The following is an 18,951-nucleotide window of genomic DNA, read 5'->3' as shown; positions in this document are numbered from 1 at the left end:
TAAAATCCATGACAGCTTTTAAGGTCACGACTACATCTTGGCGTGTGATATAATTACAGAATGTTTATGTGGGCTGAAGGACAAACACTGGTTTACTGTATACACACACACACACACACACACACACACACACGTACGTTAACGAGGTCATAAAGTGACAACACAGTAATGCAGCTGATGTTCTGATATGTGCTTTAATTAACTCAGTGTACACACACACACACACACCAACAAACTTTGTACATTGAATGTTTCTCCATTTATTTTAATTTTGTGTTTTTGTTATCTCTGCCAAAGCTGATGCCAACAAATAAACAACCAACAAGAACACAGTAAGTACGAGACGATAGAGTCCTGTAGCGTCTTAAATGTCAGTATATGGCTCTCAAACACTAATGCACTGCACTTCCTGCCATACGTCTCTGACAATACTCGCCTTTCAATTATTCATCACAACATGGAAATACCAGCAGAGACGAGAGCTGCTCAGAACAGACTCTGCAGAGAGAGAATCCAGTAGCTAATAAAACTGAGAAGCGTTTATGAGTTTAGAGACGTCAGCATTCATTCATTCAAACAGGAAATTCTCAAAAAACCTTCTGTGATGTTCAGAATTATGAATGCATTGATTATAATGCAATTAGAGATTACTGTATAGCAAATATGTTGTGTGTAAATGAACGAGAGTGAGTTGCTTTACAACAGATGCAATGCAAAACACAAACGATGCTGGTAAATCATAAAACAATAACTAGTTCTCACATGACCTGCTGTCAGTTCAAGTGTTTTATTGATGGTTTAAGTCCAGTTTTATATTTACAGACAGTCATATTACAGCCTGACCCTTTAAAGCTGAGCCAAACCAATCATTTCTCAAGCTTACAAGAGTCTAACTAAATCTTTGAACAATCTGGAGTCTAAGGCGGCTGCGTTAGCAGAAACATATTGAAGCACATTATTATTTTCTGCTGGCTACGATTGAATAAGTTAAATCAGCTAAGTCATAAGGTTTCAGGTTTTCTTCTTGCCTTTCTTCGGGGCCGCATACGAGGAAGTGCGATGCTCTTTTCTGTCGTATTTGTCGTGACCTTCCCTGTGGCAGAATCAACGAAAACATGACACTCATTAATATTAGAAGTACAGTATACACAGCACATTTCACTCGGCAAGAAAACCCCAGTGAATGATTCCTGAATGAGAGCGAGTGTTTAACATTCAAATATGAGAGTCAAAATAATAAATCTGACAGGGGAAGATATGGCATAAAGCTGGAAAAACTGTTTAGTATGGAAGCCCATTTCTGCCACATCAGACAAAAACAACATGCTTTGGTAAATCATATTCCACATATCATAAAAAGTCACAATTATGAGATAGTAAGATATAATTAACATAAAACAATCATAATCATGATTTACCAAAGCATTATAACTTATACGTAACCATTATGACTACTTAAGTCATAATTTCAACTTTTTTTGTCATTATTATAACTTGTTAGGTCTTATTTGGTAATTATGACTTTTTTTTATCTCATAATTATAACTTAGTATATCTTGTTTTGACTGTCATAATTATGTCTTTAATGTCATAATTATGAGTTATTTGATAATTATGACTTATTCTTTTCTTGTTGAACGTACATTGTAAAGCGTCCTTGAGCCCTGGAAAGGTGCTATATAAATAAAACGTATTATTATTAATTATTATTTTATGACTAACTATATGATATTTATTTTTAAAGTCACGTTTAAGACTTTTCAACTTGTCATGTCATAATTATAACTTTTGTTTTACTTTTTTGATAATGAATAAACCAATTTTTATCTCATAGTTATGGCTTAGTATATCAATTTTGACATTATATCACATAGTTATGACTAACTATATCATAATTATGTTTTTTGATGGCATAATTATGACTTTTCAACTTTTATTAATCTTTTGACTTTTTTTCTAAATAGATTGTGTCAATACTTATGTATATCATACTAATGACAATAATTAGTACATCATAATTTTGACTTTTTTGTCAATTTTGTCTTTTAATCCCATAATTATAGTTTTATATAAATGTGACCCTGGAGCACAAAACCAGTCTTAAGTCGCTGGGGTATATTTATAGCAATAGCCAACAATACATTGTTTGGGTCAAAATGATTGATTTTTCTTTTATGACAAAAATCATTAGGATATTAAGTAAAGATCATGTTCCATGAAGATATTTAGTAAATTTCCTACTGTAAATATATCAAAACTTCATTTTTGATTAGTAATATGCATTGCTAAGAACTTCATTTGAACAACTTTAAAGGAGATTTTCTCAATATTTAGATTTTTTGCACCCTCAGATTCCAGATTTTCAAATAGTTGTATCTCAGACAAATATTGTCCTATCATAACAAACCATACATCAATGGAAAGATTATTTATTCAGCTTCAGATGATGTATAAAAAATTGACCCTTATGACTGGTTTTGTGGTCCAGAGTCACAAATGATTATTTCTATCATTTTGACTTTTTGTCATAATTATGACTTAATATTTCATCATTTTGACTTAGAAGTATGATTTACCAAAGCTTGACTTTTTTCTTATGAGCAAAGAATGTAAATTGAAAATGTAACGAATGGCATGCTAGAATATGATTCTTATGAATACTCAGTGCTAGAGGTTTAGTGAGTATGAGTACTTGTGCTAGTGATGCTCATCGTAGTAAACACTACTAAAAACAACACAGGAAATGAGACGCCCGTCAGCGATCAATCGTACCTAAAGCAGCGGGCGCAGTACAGATCCCGCTCACACGTGTGGCAGCGAACGGTGGCGTCCTGATTACAGATGCAGCACCACGGCAGCTCTTCATCATCATCATCATCCTCATCACTATCTCCATTGTTTAAGCGCCGGATCTGTGAGACAGCAGCTGCTGGCTTTGATTTAGACCGCGGCGCTGAGAGCTTAAACACAAACAGATAAATAATGCACAATTCAGAAAACTCAGAAGAAGTTTATTTGTGACCCTGGAGCACAAAAGCAGTCTGAAGTCGTTGGGGTATATTTGTAGCAATAGACAAAAATACATTGTATGGGTCAAAATTATCCATTTTCCATGAAGATAGTTTGTAAATTTCTTACTGTAAATATATCAAAACGTAATATGCATTATGCAATATACTAAGAACTTAATTTGGACAACTTTAAAGTAGATTTTCTCAATATTTAGATTTTTTTGCACCCTCAGATTCCAGATTTTGAAATAGTAGTATCTCGGCCAAATATTGTCCTATCATAACAAACCATACATCAATGAAAATATTATTTATTCCGCTTTCAGATGATGTAGAAATCTCAATTTCAAAAAATTGACACTTAAGACTGGTTTTGTGGTCCAGGGTCACATTTGGTTACAGACTCACTGGCCTTCTTCAGCATGTGTTTGTGTGATGCACACGTGTGTATAAGGCTGTTACCGGTCTCCTGCTGGACGTGTCCTTCTCTCTGTTCATCGGGCCGCTGAGCTCTGGTGGGATGTTGTAGCCGCTGGCCTCATCTAGAGCCGCCTCCTCTGATAACTGAACGAGAGACAAAATACACACAGGACACCATCAAACTGAGTTCTGATGGCTCTGTCTGAAGAGCGACCTCTGGTGGTTGTTATGAGATGTGCCACAGGCCAAAAGAAACAGGCTATAATAGTGTACACTACCATAGTTAACATCAACTTTTCATGTCATGATTATGACTTTCCGAATTTTTGTCATAATTGTGACTATTTATCTCATAGATCTGACTTATTTTATAAGCATGACTTTTCATGTCATAATTATGACTTAGTATTTCATAATTTTGAGCTGTCATATGTCATGTTTTTTTACTTTGTCATAATTAAAGAACTATTTGTCTCATAGTTGACTCAGTATTTCATAATTTTGAGTTGTCAAAATTATGACTCTTTAACTATAAAATGTCATTTTTTTACTTTTTGTCATCCTTATTACTATTTATCTCATAGTTGACAGGTCAATTTCAACATTTCATAATCATGACTTAATATGACTTTTGCTTTACTTTTAAAACAAATCTCATCGTTTTTATCTCATAGCTGACTTAGTATTTCATAATTTTGACCTTGTACCTCAATTATGACTTAATCATATTTGTAATTTTGTCATAAATATGACTTTGCATGTCATTAATTATTTCTATGCCATAATTATGACTATCTTATTGTTATGACTTAGTGTGTTATAATCTACACATTTAAATTTTTTTACTTTTGTCATTATTATGACTGTTTATCTCATAGTTGACTTGGTATGTCATAACTATGAGATGGAAAGTCGAAATTATGACAACAGTCATAATTGTTTTACTTTTATGCAATAATTATGACTATTTATCTCATAGTTGACAAATTCAATGTTCTATCTCATAGTTATGATTTAGTATTTTGACTTTTTTCATTCATTTGACTCGTTATCTCATAATTATGATTTATTATTTCACACTTTATAGACGTTTTAACCTGTTAACCCGCATCGGCCCGCGGGCGGGCCGGAAGGGCGTGGTCGGGCGTGGTCGGACTTTTTATTACCTTTGTTTTAGAACAATATTCAATCAATTATCATTAACTATATATCATTTGAAAGCTAAAACACTCAAGATTAACGATGTGAGCTTGTTTTTGAAATCAATACACCAGAGAGGAAAGGGTTAACAGAAATGCTGAAAGACCGGCCATTTAAAATGAACAAAGCGAACCGCAGTACTCACGTTTGATCGCCAATAGCGCTGGTCAGCTCAGACTATTCCAAGACACACCAGCATACATTTCAAGAGAAGGGTCCACTCTTCAAAATGCATCCACTTTTTAATCCAAAACAACGAAAAAATAGGGGAAAACACGATAGATCCTCCTTTGTTTACATAAGCGATTCGAGTTATAGTTATCGATAGCGTCCATTTTCCAATAAATATCGATTATAATTCGTATTCTAGCTTTGAAACGCCATCTATTTCCAGCAGAATCGTCTCTTCCGAGTAAGAATAGCCCTCCCTCGTCTCTCTCCTTCAATCGCAGGAGCTGTTATAACCCGGGACAGTAAGCGCGTCCGTGAATGGGTCAGCGAGGTGTCAATCCGGACACATCACAATAGGGGTGTTTGAACCCAGCCAATGCCTCGCCAGCACAGTTTTGATGGATGGAAGTGTTAGCCAACCACAAGGACGTTTAAAGTGATTGACAGTTTGAATAGTTTACGTAAGATTGTTTAGAGAATAGCTCGGCGTATTGTCCGTGTGTTTTCGTGCGCTCTCGGGTTACGCATGAAGCGTACACATAATGGCGTCGCGGCGCTACACAGACTGGCTATCAGCGAACAGATGTTGTCCAAAGCTCACATCTGAATCTCTCCATCATGGATCTTCGACTTGAGAAGTGTTTCTGTGGCGTTTGGTGGTGTTTTGGAGGACGTGGGGAGAAAAATGGCTAATTTAGTAGCCGAATACGCGCTGAGATCGCTGGGAAGCGTGGATAGCATTAGCACGTAAGTGTCTCCACCCTCCTCTTGAATGTTTATGTGTCTTTATCATGTATTTGCAGCTTTTGTTTCATGTTAGCTGTTTTAGATTCTAAAAATGACAACGGAGAGGGATAATATGAGGGGATTACATGAGTTTTGTTCGTGTGGGTGGGTGGGTGTGTTTGTTTGTGGGTATGTCCCGGTTATTGTGTGTGTGTGTGTGCGTGCGCGCGTGTGTGTGTGTGTGTACAAAATGTAAACAGTGTTGCAAGTTTGATTTGTTTTGCTTACACACTTTCTCACTCTTTTTCTCTCACTCTTCCCTGTCTTTTCAGAGGTCTGGTGAATCCAGATGGTCAGAAAAAAAACCATTTTAGTGGCTGCTAGAGCGTCTTCCTCCACTGTAAATACTGTAAATAGTTTTTTTTTATTATTATTTAGTAATATTAGTAATAGTAATCTATTACTATATTAGTAAAATAGTAATATTCATAATATTCACCATATAAAATAAATAAAAAATACAAATGTTGTAAAAACAATGAATTTTGCATGTTTTGTGTTTTCACTAGTTCAAAAATGATCAAATCTGTTTTGGTTCACTGTTTTCATTATTGGAATTGTTCAGAATAAAGACTGTTTAGTTATGTTCAAATTCTGAAATAGTTTTGTGTTTTTTTGTGGTTTCATTGGTAGAGCAGTTCTGAATTGATATACATATGTAGTATGCAGTGTCTTATGGAGTCTCTAAATAGCATTTTTGAAAGGATTCCTAGACTTTTCTTGAAATAAAATATCCAAATGACTTTTCCAAAGCTTTTCTTGAAATGAAATACCATAAAGATGTACTTTCTGTAAGTCTTTACCTATAAAAAATTTATTATTTCATATTTTATTTCAGGAAATATTTAGGCGTTTTTTTTCAAAAATGCCATTTGTAGACTAACCAAATGACTAAATGAGTCAGCACTACAAATGCTGTTCAGAAATAGTTTTTTATTGTGTGTTTTGGTGGGCAGAGCAGTTCTGAATTGATATACATATATGTATTATGTAGTTTTGACTCATTTGGACATTTGTTTACAAAGTGTCTATTTGGGGTCTCCAAATGGCTTTTTTGAAAGGACGCCTAGATTTTTTTTAAATAAAAGCTTACAGAAACTACATTTTTGGGAGTATCATCCTCAAATTTGAATCAAAACATGGTCAGATGTTCAGCTTTATCTTTATGGTGTTTTCAGGCCTTTGGCATGAAAGTCTCATCCATTTTTCCCTTAGTGAGCTTCATTAAAACATATCGCGAGTCAATTTCATGTATATTTTACCTTGTTTTACTCTATTGCTATACTAATTTTGAGTTATTATGACTCTAGAGTAACAAAGGATCAAGTGTCTAGTTTCAAACAACACCAGATTTTTAAATATAGACCTTAGGGTTCAAGAGCTACAGACATTTTTATTTGGTTATATCGTTTTTTACAAAATGCTCAAAAATAGGGGCGCAGGGTAACAGGTTAATGTCAAAACCTGTTCGAATACACGTTCCACATGTTAGAGTGACAGTAAAGTCATGAAACTCTGAAAGAACAGTCAGAAGTTTGGGAATGATGTTGTGATTAAAACGTGACAAATGAAAGTTCTTATATTCCAGCTGCTTCTTTGTTTAGATTCCAGCTATGCTCAATCTGGACATTAAAAAAAGTGCAGTTCATGAATAAATTGAGTTCAGTGCGTCCAAACTTCAGAATGGTAAGATATTTTCATTTCTGCAATGACTTACTGCACAATGGTTTTGCGATTTAAAAAAAAAAAGTTTCACTGTAAACACCGTCTTCTGTGATTTCTAGATGAATCCACACACATCACACATAAAGACTATTTGTAGGACATCTTGTTTTGATATTATAAATATCACAGACCTTCTTCATCACCCTGCTGATGGCCTCTTCCTCCGTCTCCTCGTCACTGTCAGGCTGCTGGACATCTGACAGTCCGACTGAACAAACACAGAAACATTGCTGTAGACAACATGATGCATCATTCACAATGCATGCAACATTAATCTGAGAGAAAATTCAGTCGAATAAAAGGTCTGATCTATATATTAAGATCTGATTGGATGAAAACTGCTCTCCTACTATCCCCTGTAATGCTTTATCAAAAAATGCAAGTCGAATGTTGAGAAAGTTATGAGCTTTTGATTGTGAAGAGAATATGATTTTTTTTTTAAGATGCACTAATAAATGGGTCACTTTTAGACTTTCCTTTAAACCAAAAACATGCATTTAGGCATAAAGTCAGGATTAATTTAAATTGAGCCCATTTATTTTTATAATGCATGTTACTTTTTGTGAATGCATCATCTATGATTTTTTTCCCCATTATATACATATATTTAGGTCTTTATTTTTTAAAGGTGCCATAGAATGGAAAACTGTATTTACCTTGGCATAATTGAATAATAAGAGTTCTGTTCGTGGAAATGACATGCAGTGAGCCTCAAACACTATTATTTCCTCCTTCTTATGTAAGTCTCCTGAATAAAAAAGACCACTGAAAAATAGGCGAATCAGAACTTAACACCGACTGTAACAGTTGGGATCATTAATAGTTACGCCCCCAATATTTGCATAAACCCGCCCATGTTCTAGACCAGCCGAATAATCAGAAGTTCTGCAGGTATTGTGAAGAAACAAGCGAGGACAACAGAGAAAATGGCAGATAATGGAAATAAATGTTATGTTCCAGGCTGTGAAGTGCAGGGATGGGTTAGTGTCTGTATTCAGAAAGGCACGGAGAGCAAATAACATGTTCTAATAAAATAATGTGAGACACTAAAGGGACATGGTTAGCTCCTTGCTAACGGTAGCCTGTTACATTACAGTACATAAGCTTGATCTCTGGATGTGAACGCACCCTGCTCAGGATCCCGTCCCTGCAGTAAAGCCAGTCTCTTGGCCATCTCCAGCATCTGCTGCTGGTTGTGTTTGTCTGTCTTCAGCTCCTGCATGGCCTCCTCCAGCACACGGCTCTTCTCCGCCTCCAGCTGTTTGATTGACAGCTCGCCGTCATCCACGTTCTCATTCACACCCCCGCCCTCTTGTTTATTAAGATCGTTTAATGGTTCGTCTATATCTACACAATTCAGAGAATATGGAGAAATGCCATCACACTTTCCCCAGTTGACTAATCACAGTGCATGATAAGACACATGTTTTGCATGACAGGTTTTCTGAAATATTCTGCTTAAATATGCAAATGATCTAATTAAATATGCACATACATTTCCAAGTTCAAAACTCTCTTATTTAGGTTTTCACAGAAAGGATTTAGATTATCTCTTTTTATCACTCTGTCAACTGACTGAACAAAATACATTATCAGCATGTTTTAGGGATAAAATAAAATAGTGTATTTTTATTTCATTTTATTATTTCATTTTATTTCAAGTGAAAACTTAACTATAATAACCCTAAAATAACCCTAGTTGTTACTTTTATTATTAGTTGAGAATATTTAGAATATTTTTAAATTTAAGATGATAATTTGATTAAGATAATAACACTGCTCAGCCACAGTGTGACGGGGAAAAAACTAGCCTATTAACAACATTATAAATTAATATTATAAATATACCTAAAATATTATTTGGAAAATGTTTAGCTTCCATTAAGTCCCATAATTATATTTATCCACTTACTATAGTAATTATTTATTTATTAAATTATTTAAATAATTTTTTTTATTTATTTTAATCAATTTTAATTTCATTTAATCCAACATAATATAATTAGTCAAATTTGTATTTATTCTAATAATTTTTTTTTTCATTTATTTTATTCAACAGACAAAATAAATATATTTTCACCATGTTTTTATGAATAAAATGTTATATAAAGTGAATGATATATAAACAAACACCCTCTATAAAACTCTTCTGGATATATATATAAATATATATAATATAAATTCTGCTGAAGTACAGGAAAAACTGACAACATTTAAAGATATGAACTGTAACTCAAATTTACTAATGCAATAGAAAAAGTGCAATAAATTAAATACTTTGAATTCTTTCCCCTGGTTTTAGATAAGATATGTTTTGCATCAAGCACAGTAAAATCATCATAACACGGTGTTGTGATGCTTATTGCTTTATAAAACTTCTAATGTTTATTGTTCAATAAAATAAAGATTTTTAATCATTTATCTTGTAACCTGAAAACTATTTAAATAGGCACCATTACAATGTATTATTCATCATTAATCTACATCAGGATATTAAAATTCATAACTGAAAATAAATTAGGCAATTATAAATGGTGAAAGTACCCTCTGAAGATGGATGCTGGTTATCAATAGCAACTTCCTCTGTCATCTGGGTGATCAAATCATTGGTCTGTTCTGTCTGAGTTCTGCCGTCGGGCGGCTGATGAACCTGCACACATTAAACATCCACAGAAAGCATGCAGTTGTGTTACTTATGGCGATATTCTGTTCAACAATATTTCTGGTGAAAGCTGATATGGATTACAGGCCGTGGGGCTTGAGAGGGCGGCGGTCGTCCCTGTAAGGCAGCCAGACGCTCCTCCATGTCTTTAGCAGACGGCACCGGCTGAATCGGGGCTTTTAAGGCAGCGAGACGAGACTCCAGCTCCTTCTCTGACGGAATGGACTCTGAGAGAACAGAGAGACACTTTATTTTAGATTGGTGTGCTTGTTTTATTCTTCTGTAATTGTTTTTTGCTTTGAGAAAGCAACTTATAAAAGGCGCTATACTAAAGTTATTATTAACTGAATATATTTATATAAGTTTTACCACCGTTTCACTGACATACTATACATTTTTTTAAATTATTTGTATTTTTATATTTTGATTTCTTATTTTGACATTTTTATTAGCTTTTTTTATATTTGTAATATATAGTTAATCATATTTAATATACATTTTTTAAATTGTATAATGTTTATTAATTTTATTTTTTTTACTTAAAACTGACTAAAAATTAGATATGTTGCCTTGGCAACTAGCTGAAATAAAATTATTAAAAGCTAAAATAAAAGTTTAACATTATAAATATCCCTAAAATATTATTTGGAAAATATGTTTGTTTCCATTCACTTACATTATTATTATTATTATTTTTAATCTATTTAAAAATATATATATTTATTTAATTTAATCAAATTTTATATTTTTATTCACTTATTTTGAACTGGTTTTATTTATTACATTTTTGACCCCAGACCCTGTTTTGAAAACCCCTGCAGATGCTTTTATCTAAAGTGACTTTCATTGCATTATTGCATTCAAGGTATAGCATACATTTGACCAAGTACTACTGATTAAAAGCCACCGCTTTTATTTATGAATATTCAACATTGAGCCCTTCAGCAACCACAGAGATTATGGTTTATGGATAATCTAACACAAAATGAAAAACATCATCACTGGTTCTCAGATGTTTTAAAGCAGCTGAAAATCACGATGTTAATGTGTATAACATCTTAATATCTTCATGCATTATAGTTGCATTTGGCAGATTAGAGCTGGATGATAATAAAGTTATCTTCAGACGGATCTTACTTGGCTTGGTTTCCTCTTTCAGCTTGTTGAGTCGTTCTGCGATGATCTGGTCCTCTTTACTGAGTCCTCTGGTAGAAATCAGACTCGCAGAGCTGCTTTTTGCTCCTGTAGGTCTGGGAGGCTGATTCTGCGGAGCTTGTTTGGCTTCAAGAGCAGCAACTCGCCTGTAAGACGCCACAGATCTGTGTTACTCCATTAACATACAGCTGTATTTCACAATATACACCTACATATTCTTACTTTTTGTAGTTTTCAGGTGGGGACCATCTGCCAGAAGCATCAGTCTGGTTGCCTGAACTGCACAGAAAGACCTGTCAGTTGTGCATTAGTGAATATACAACCAGTATTTAGTCGGAATATAAACTGTGTTTGGCTTCCAGACCTTGTTAAGTTTCCATAACACTGTTTGCAGACTTTCTGCTGGCTGTTTCCATATTTCAGCACCACAGCATTGAATATTAGACATCCAGAGCAGAACGAATGGCCGCAGTTTTTACAACCCAACTGCAAATACACAAAACCGAGTCAAACACTCTTAATTAAGGCGGTGGAATGAGATAAACTGTGTTTATATTCGCTAACCTCTTTTCTGAAGAGAGTGAACTTTGATGCACAGCCGTAACAGCGGTTATCCATACTGAGATTCTTCAGACACTTTAAATACTCAAGATAATAATAATTAAAAGCATACTTTTAGAGTATATTGTGATTTCAGACGCACTCGTATCAATGCCATTTCTCTTGAATCAGAGCATGTAAACACAGGAAGCGCCGTGAGGACTGGGATGTGTAGGGAAATGTAGTCTTCTCGCTTGAAGCAATTAAAATTAAAAGTAGTTTCAGATGGTTAACACGTGCGGAAAAGTGTAGAGGCCTTATAGACATTATAATAAATACCTGAAAGTACCTTAAAAGTAATTTTGCATAGAACAATCAAAACTGTTAAAGTTGAAACGGGGAAGGAAAACTCCCTTTCCCAGAATGCAACATGACGGCAACATTCTTGCTTAGTGAAAATTTATGACGAACAAAAATACCTGTCAAAAACAATCTCGCTATTATAATACATAAAAAAATGTTTTTTTTTCGCTTATTAGAAAAAAGAATAATAATAACCTGTTATTATTTTAGAGACGCTCTAAATGGCTGCCGCGTGGTCACGTGAGCGGCTCGCCCAATCGGAGTCTCTTTGGCGCGCTTCCGGTTTTTGTTCAAACGTCTTTGAACACGAAGAGACAGCACAATCACACAAGAGCGAGAAATATAGCAAATAAACGCATATTTGTGCACTTTTGCTTCGTAAAGTCGCGTGTTTTGACGGAGAGAAGCATATAAAGGAGCTTTCTGGTAGGAAAATGTAAGTTATATTTGTTTTCTGTGAAATTACTTTGATGTGTTTTGTTTTGACTTTGATTGTGTGCAATATCACACGGACAGATACTTTTCTGTGCTTTTATTGTGACTTTTTCCACGATTTACTGCTTTATTTCTTCAAGAGCTTTGATTTGATGCTTTTAGGACATTGTAGTTACGGTTACCTCACCATTGTATATTCAGTTCATTTCAGCTTTATTAGCATGACTGTGTAACGCAATGTTGCCAAAGCATTAGCATATATATATATATATATATATATATGTATATATGTGTATATATATATGTATGTATGTATATATAACGACAAAATAAATAAAATCCATCTAAAGAAATGAAAAGATAAAGTAACTTAAGTCAGTTTGAAGTTAATCATGTTTAACTATGGTAGCCAGGCTGTAGCATCTGTTATTGTTCTTGTAGATCATGGCAGAGTGTGGTGCTGATTGGGAATTGTGTAAAGAAAATATCCAGCCTTTGAGACAAGGCCGCTCCGTATCAGCCCTGCACCAGGCTCTGTGTCAGCAGCAGGAGGGAAACCACACGGCCCTCAATCAGAAGAAACAGTGAGTGATGTTTTAATAAAACTATAGACCTGCTCTTGAACAATTCATTAATGTTATCTTTCTTTTTTAGAGCGTTTGAGTCTGAGCTGCGGATGTACGATGGAGACGATCCTCTAGATGTTTGGGTCAGGTATGGATTATTATGATGACCCATGCATTGCATTTTGGCTTCAGATATGCAAAATACTTATTTTTTTAAAATGCAGGTACATCAAATGGACAAAGCAGACGTATCCACAGGGTGGAAAGGAGAGTAATTTATCCGTGCTTCTTCAAAGAGCTGTTACACTCTTCACAGCTGATAAGAAATATCACAATGACGTTCGCTACGTTGAGCTCTGGATCGAGTTTGTGAGTGATGAACCTGCTAGATGAATACTCAGATGGCATTATAGTGTTTTAAACATGTTTCCTTGCAGGCGGAGGGCTGTTCTGACCCGATGGACGTCTACCGCTACATGCAAGCTCAAGGCATCGGAACCATGCAAGCCGCTCTTTACATCGCCTGGTCTGAAGAGTACGAGAAGAGAGGAAATATAAAGATGGCTGACAGTGTATTTCAGGACGGCATCAAGTGTGGAGCAGAACCTGTTGAGAAACTACATGTGTTTCACAGGTTTGGAAGCTTCCAATGAATATTTAGTACATCTCTGTCTGTCCTCAGAAAATGCATGAAATTCTAAGGCCTCCTAATGATCAACATAATCAAAACCTTTCTGTTAAACGTATCACGCTCAATCTACTCCATGTCATCTGATTGATAGTTTAGAGTGTTATATCCAGTAAAAGCTCTTTAAGTCTAATTGCACAAACGTCCAGTTTCAGCTGCTGCTTCTCGTGTCAAATATTGACTGATTTTGATCAAGTAAACGTCAGAATAACTAGTAATATTTCCAGATGAACACTTGCTGAAGCAGCTCAGCTTTACTTGATTCTCCATTGATCATTTTGTAGACCTCACATCTTCTGAGGAGCGTTTATTTCTTCATCTCTCAATCAGCATTGCATATGTTTGGATCATTTCAGTCTCATCTTACTAAGACATATTATTGGAGATATAGCATGACGACTGATAGTATCTGCTATACTGTTATAAAGATCTAATTGATTTGCATTACAAGCATCAGAATTTCATCATATAAATATCGGCATCTGCACCAAACGACATATTTTTGCTCATTTTGAATCTGAATAAAACTGATCTGTTTTTTTCCTCCATATTATCACTATATCAGACTATATGAGCCATAAAAGCCTGATGCATCTCATAATACAATCTTTTTTTTTTTAAGGTTTACTATTTTGGTCTAAAGGTTGTCAACTTAAAAAAAAAAAAAACTGCATTACATTTTTCCTATTATTATTATTATTATTATTATTATTATATATCAAGGTTATATTTACAGGGTTAAATCAGTGCATGTTATTCTAAAAATGGACAATTTTATCAATTTAATAAATTCCTCATTCATAAAATTAACACCCTGCCCTACATTAATTCCTGCTTATTATATTGTCTCAATCTGAAATATCACTTTAAACTGCTGCCAATGTATTGTAGTGTTTTCAAGATGTGGATCGTCGCATCTCATCGTGAAATGTGTTCATCTCCAGAGCTTTGCAGGCACGAGCGTGCAGACAGATGATGTCATCCGTGACAGATCAACAGAGAGATGAAGATGATGATGAAGAAGGACCCGCAGAGCCTCAGCGAGCCTCACTGGCTGAGCTCAAAGCCAAAGGGAAGAAAAAGGCTGTGGTTCCCATCAACAGAGTGAACGCGTCGGTCGGATGTGAGTAGAAGCGTGTTGTGTTTTTCTGTGTTAAGCAGTAAATGCAGGAATCCGGTGCGATCACGCTGTTGTTTTGTGACAGATGCTCGCGGGCTCCAGTTTAAACAGCCGCTGGGCTCCAAACAGAACAGTCGGCTGCTGATTTTTGATGAGAATAAAGCTTCTGAAACTGAGCCACAGGAGCCCAAATTTGAGATCTGGACAGCGCCGCCTACTGCCCGAGCCAAAGAGAACGAACAGAAACCTGAGAAGTGGACCAACGTGAAGGTACGAGTGCTGAGCAGTATGCTAATGTTACCCGTTTAACCGGTTACTTGACTAGCTTTGTGTCTGGAGGCGTTTGAAGGAGAACGGAGGCTGTTATCTGACAGATCAACATTCATTATGAGGTAAATGTTGTTTTGTTTGTAATTCTAGTTGCCTCTGAAGTCCAGATCGGGCCTCAGCGTCGCCGTTCCACCTCCTAAACCCAGCTTCCAGCCGTTTGTGGAAGAGGACGACCATCCTCCCGCTGTGTGAGTGTGATCAGGAGATACGCCGCGTATCGAGTCTCAGCGCATGCAAGATTGTGTTTTTGTTCTTTTATGATAACAAATGGGTTTTTAAACTGGGCTCTATGGAAACGTTTTGAGAAAATCTGTCAAAAATATAAAAAAGATTTAATTTGAATAAGTGCTAAATAGAAAAATGCAGTAAATGTATGTTCCTAATGGAATACATATTTTCCAAATTGTATTATAGTCACATTTATAATATAACATTTTCACAATATAAATGTGGTCTTTTATATACTAGATGCCTAGCATACTTTCTGTACTTTCAGATGAGGCTAATCGTATTTTGGGTCTGTGGCCTCTAAAAGATTGCATATTAATATATTTAGTTTTTTTTTTCGGTTTGTATTTTAATTTAATAATTTTGCTCTCTTTTTTGCATTTTTACTGTCATTTTTTATGTGCTTTTATTTGATATCAATTTTAGTTTTTATTTATTAAACTAAATATGAGAACTGTTGTAGCTTTTAAATATTTCATTATTTTAGTTTCTGGTTATTTTAATTAAAGTAAATGGAAAAATAAAATATATTTTTAATGGTTTTAGTTTTGAAACCCATGTGCTAGGGTTATTTTATTATCATTAGTGTATTATGATGTTATTTATAATTTAAAATAATATTTTGTAATTCATTTGTGTTTCTCTTTTCTGTATTTCTTGTCATTTTTACTAGTTTTTGTTTTATTTTTTATATCTATATAGTTTTTATAATTTATTTCTGTTTGTTATTTTAGTAATTAAACTAAACGAAAATGAGGAATGTTGCCTTAAGTTAAAATGATTTTTTTTGTTAATATTTCACTTAAGTTAATGTTTATTTTTTTTAAAGTTGCAGATGTTTTTTCACAGTTTTGGTAAACTGATAATAACCCTGCCCTGCACTAATGAACTGTGCACAATTAGATGGGGCACATGCATTAAGAAAGTAAAAGAGGATGAGTTTAGATTTCATGTTGACTTCACTGAGGATGCATCTGAAACTGAAGTGCACTAATGTGTTCACATGCTTAGCATTTCAGTGTACTGACCTCATTTCTGTCATCTTTTCCTGCAGAACTCCGTGTAAAATCAACCCGGCGGTGAACTCGGTGCTGTCGGCCAGGAAGCCCTGCAGGCCGGAGCAGACGCCGCTGAAGATGCTGCAGGAGAGGATGCAGCTCCAGGTGCAGGAGGACGGGAGGAGCCGAGAGCAGAGCATGTACTGCAGAGAGCTGCTCAACAGCGGAGCCAGCGAGTTCTGCTTCGAGGAGCTGCGGGCCGAGCGCTACCGTCAGAAACACGCTCACCAACTACAGACCAGCAGCGGTGCTGCAGACCACGGAAAACTTGTGGAAACCAGTGCAAACTGAAACAGACAGAACTGAGCGCTTTCTATCTAGACATCTATCAGTCTTAGATGTTTCAAAAAGTAGGCTGTTTGCTGTCATTATTTGTTGTAGATGTCTTCGCGTATAACCATTCCTGTGTTTTTGTACATACTTTTTATTTTGTATATACATACTTTTTGTAACGCCACATTGTTTTAGGATTTTTTTTTTTGTATATTGCAAGAGTAGCATTATTTTGTCATGTGGTAATTAATGCTTCAATAAATGCAACTGTTCCATAATATCAAACTGCTTTCGTACTTTGACTTCAAGAACTGTATTTGCACTTACATTGCCGTCACACACACTATCAGCAGAGTTTACATGGAAGAAGATAAAGTAGTTTATTTGAATGGACTTGTCATTTGTAACTGAAATAGGCTAATGTGGAATATAATAGTCTCTGATTGCACAAACAGTGCAGGGTGAGTTACACACTTAAGTTTAATATGCAATTCAACGTGTCTTTATTTCCATTTTAGTAATTTAACTACATTAAAATGAGAAATGCTGCCTTGGCAACTAGCTTGTAAATATTTACTAAAAAGTGTTTTTAATGGTCCAGCTCCAGTGTTATTTTAGTTTCACTTATATATTAACAAGAATATATAGTTCTTAATTATTGAGTTTGTATTTATTTTAGTGCTGTCAAACGATTAATCGCATCTAAAGTAAGTTTTTGTTTACATTGTGTGTGTACGGTGCATATTTATTATGCATATATAAATACACACATGCATGTATATATTTTGATAATATTTACATGTATATAAATATATTTATTATATAAACATAATATATTTATCTTAAATATATACATGCATGTGTTTGTATTTATATATACATACATATACACAGTTAACATATATTATGTAAACAAAAACTTTTATTTTGGATGCGATTAATCGTTTGACAGCACTAATTAATTTTTATATTTTATTTCCATTTTATTATTATTTTTCTGTTTACACAAGTTTTAGTAATTTTGTTGTGTTTTTGTAATTTTACGCTTTTTTTTTTTAATTACATGTCTATATTTTTATCTGTTTATATTTCAGTTATTGAAGTTAAACTCAAATTTAAATTTAAAAAAATACAATTTATTTTAAGTAAATGAAAAAGAAAATGTTTTTAGTTTTGGAAACCCCTCTGCCGGTGTTATTTTAGTATTATAAAATATATTATTATATATATAAATGTTATCTTTAATTGTTTTTTATTTTTGTATTTTCTGTTTGCATTTTAATTCTAAGTTTTATTATTTATTTATATTTTTCATTTTTACTGTTTTTAATCTCTCGTCTATATAGTTTCTATTCAGTTTTAGGTATTTTAGTACCTAAATTAAACAAAATAAGAAATGCTATGACTGAAATAAGATATGCCCGCTCTCTGCTGATCTGACCTGCTTGAAACAAACCTCTAGACATCAGCAGGTGGCGCTGCCAAAACACACAAGGAGCCAGAAATCAGCCTCTAAAAGCAGCTGATGTCTAATGACAACTTTCAAGTGCCTTATTTCTTATTTCTCTTGATGTGGTTTCAAATAAAACCATAGAAGCTTGTCCATCTGTAGGAACAGACTGAGAAAGATGCTGTTTTAGTCTAATAAACCTGACCTTCTTTACTAATTCACTTTATTATAGAACATTTGTATTACAGTAGTAATTAAAAAACATGATTTTAATTAAAAACTATTAACTAATAACCACATAAACGACCACAATATTGGCAAAACAGTCAAGCGCTTCACAATTTGCTCTTTTCTCTGTGAATAAATACATGCATTGTGAGGTTAGACTTGTATTTTCTGGGGGAAGATGCCCAAATCATCAGCTGAAGCCTTCAGTGAATGGAGGATCATCAGCTCTATTAATACGCTAAAGACAGAAAACAAAAGCCCATCAGGCGTCATTGTTTCAGAATAGACTTAAACTGCCCTGCGTAACAAAAAGGCCAAAAGCAGCAGAGCAAATCACACTACAGACCCGATCGATGTGTTTATTAGGGAATTTTGCAGCAGTGTTATGTTTGATCTGATGCATTGATGGTCTTCTTCATGCGCTCAAGAGCTGTTCTCAGGGGACTTCAGCTCATAATGAGGTCAAACAGCATCTGCTTTGCACTTTATTACTAATTGAGATGTAAACGTCTCTCAAATTCAAATGTCTCATGGTTGTAGAT

General features: G+C 34.5%; 2 protein-coding genes across 4 annotated transcripts; one reads left to right on the top strand and one right to left on the bottom strand.

The window, feature by feature from the left end:
• Window positions 1-170: 170 nt before the first annotated feature.
• Window positions 171-11,885, bottom strand: LOC306850847 (abscission/NoCut checkpoint regulator-like). 2 transcript variants are annotated; one of them, XM_079386771.1, is made up of 11 exons: window positions 11,695-11,885; window positions 11,495-11,616; window positions 11,353-11,409; window positions 11,113-11,276; window positions 10,060-10,202; window positions 9,858-9,963; window positions 8,442-8,660; window positions 7,445-7,521; window positions 3,474-3,575; window positions 2,773-2,960; window positions 171-1,093 (listed from the first exon to the last, which is right to left on the bottom strand). In XM_079386771.1, exons 1-11 carry the CDS (start codon window positions 11,746-11,748, stop codon window positions 1,012-1,014), a joined length of 1,314 nt encoding a protein of 437 aa, XP_079242897.1. In that variant the 5' UTR covers window positions 11,749-11,885; the 3' UTR covers window positions 171-1,011. The 2 variants fall into 2 exon arrangements, with proteins under 2 accessions (XP_079242897.1, XP_079242898.1); XM_079386772.1 differs by lacking the exon at window positions 8,442-8,660.
• A 423-nt stretch (window positions 11,886-12,308) lies between these two features.
• Window positions 12,309-17,013, top strand: LOC306850846 (mitotic checkpoint serine/threonine-protein kinase BUB1 beta-like). 2 transcript variants are annotated; one of them, XM_079386769.1, is made up of 9 exons: window positions 12,309-12,469; window positions 12,910-13,052; window positions 13,123-13,182; window positions 13,259-13,403; window positions 13,472-13,668; window positions 14,667-14,845; window positions 14,928-15,112; window positions 15,263-15,360; window positions 16,455-17,013. In XM_079386769.1, exons 2-9 carry the CDS (start codon window positions 12,913-12,915, stop codon window positions 16,747-16,749), a joined length of 1,299 nt encoding a protein of 432 aa, XP_079242895.1. In that variant the 5' UTR covers window positions 12,309-12,469; window positions 12,910-12,912; the 3' UTR covers window positions 16,750-17,013. The 2 variants fall into 2 exon arrangements, with proteins under 2 accessions (XP_079242895.1, XP_079242896.1); XM_079386770.1 differs by having other exon boundaries at window positions 12,322-12,459.
• Window positions 17,014-18,951: the final 1,938 nt, after the last annotated feature.

Source organism: Barbus barbus (genome assembly GCF_936440315.1).
Source record: "Barbus barbus genome assembly, chromosome: 30".
NCBI lineage: Eukaryota > Metazoa > Chordata > Actinopteri > Cypriniformes > Cyprinidae > Barbus > Barbus barbus.
This window is presented reverse-complemented; position numbering and strand designations above follow the sequence as displayed.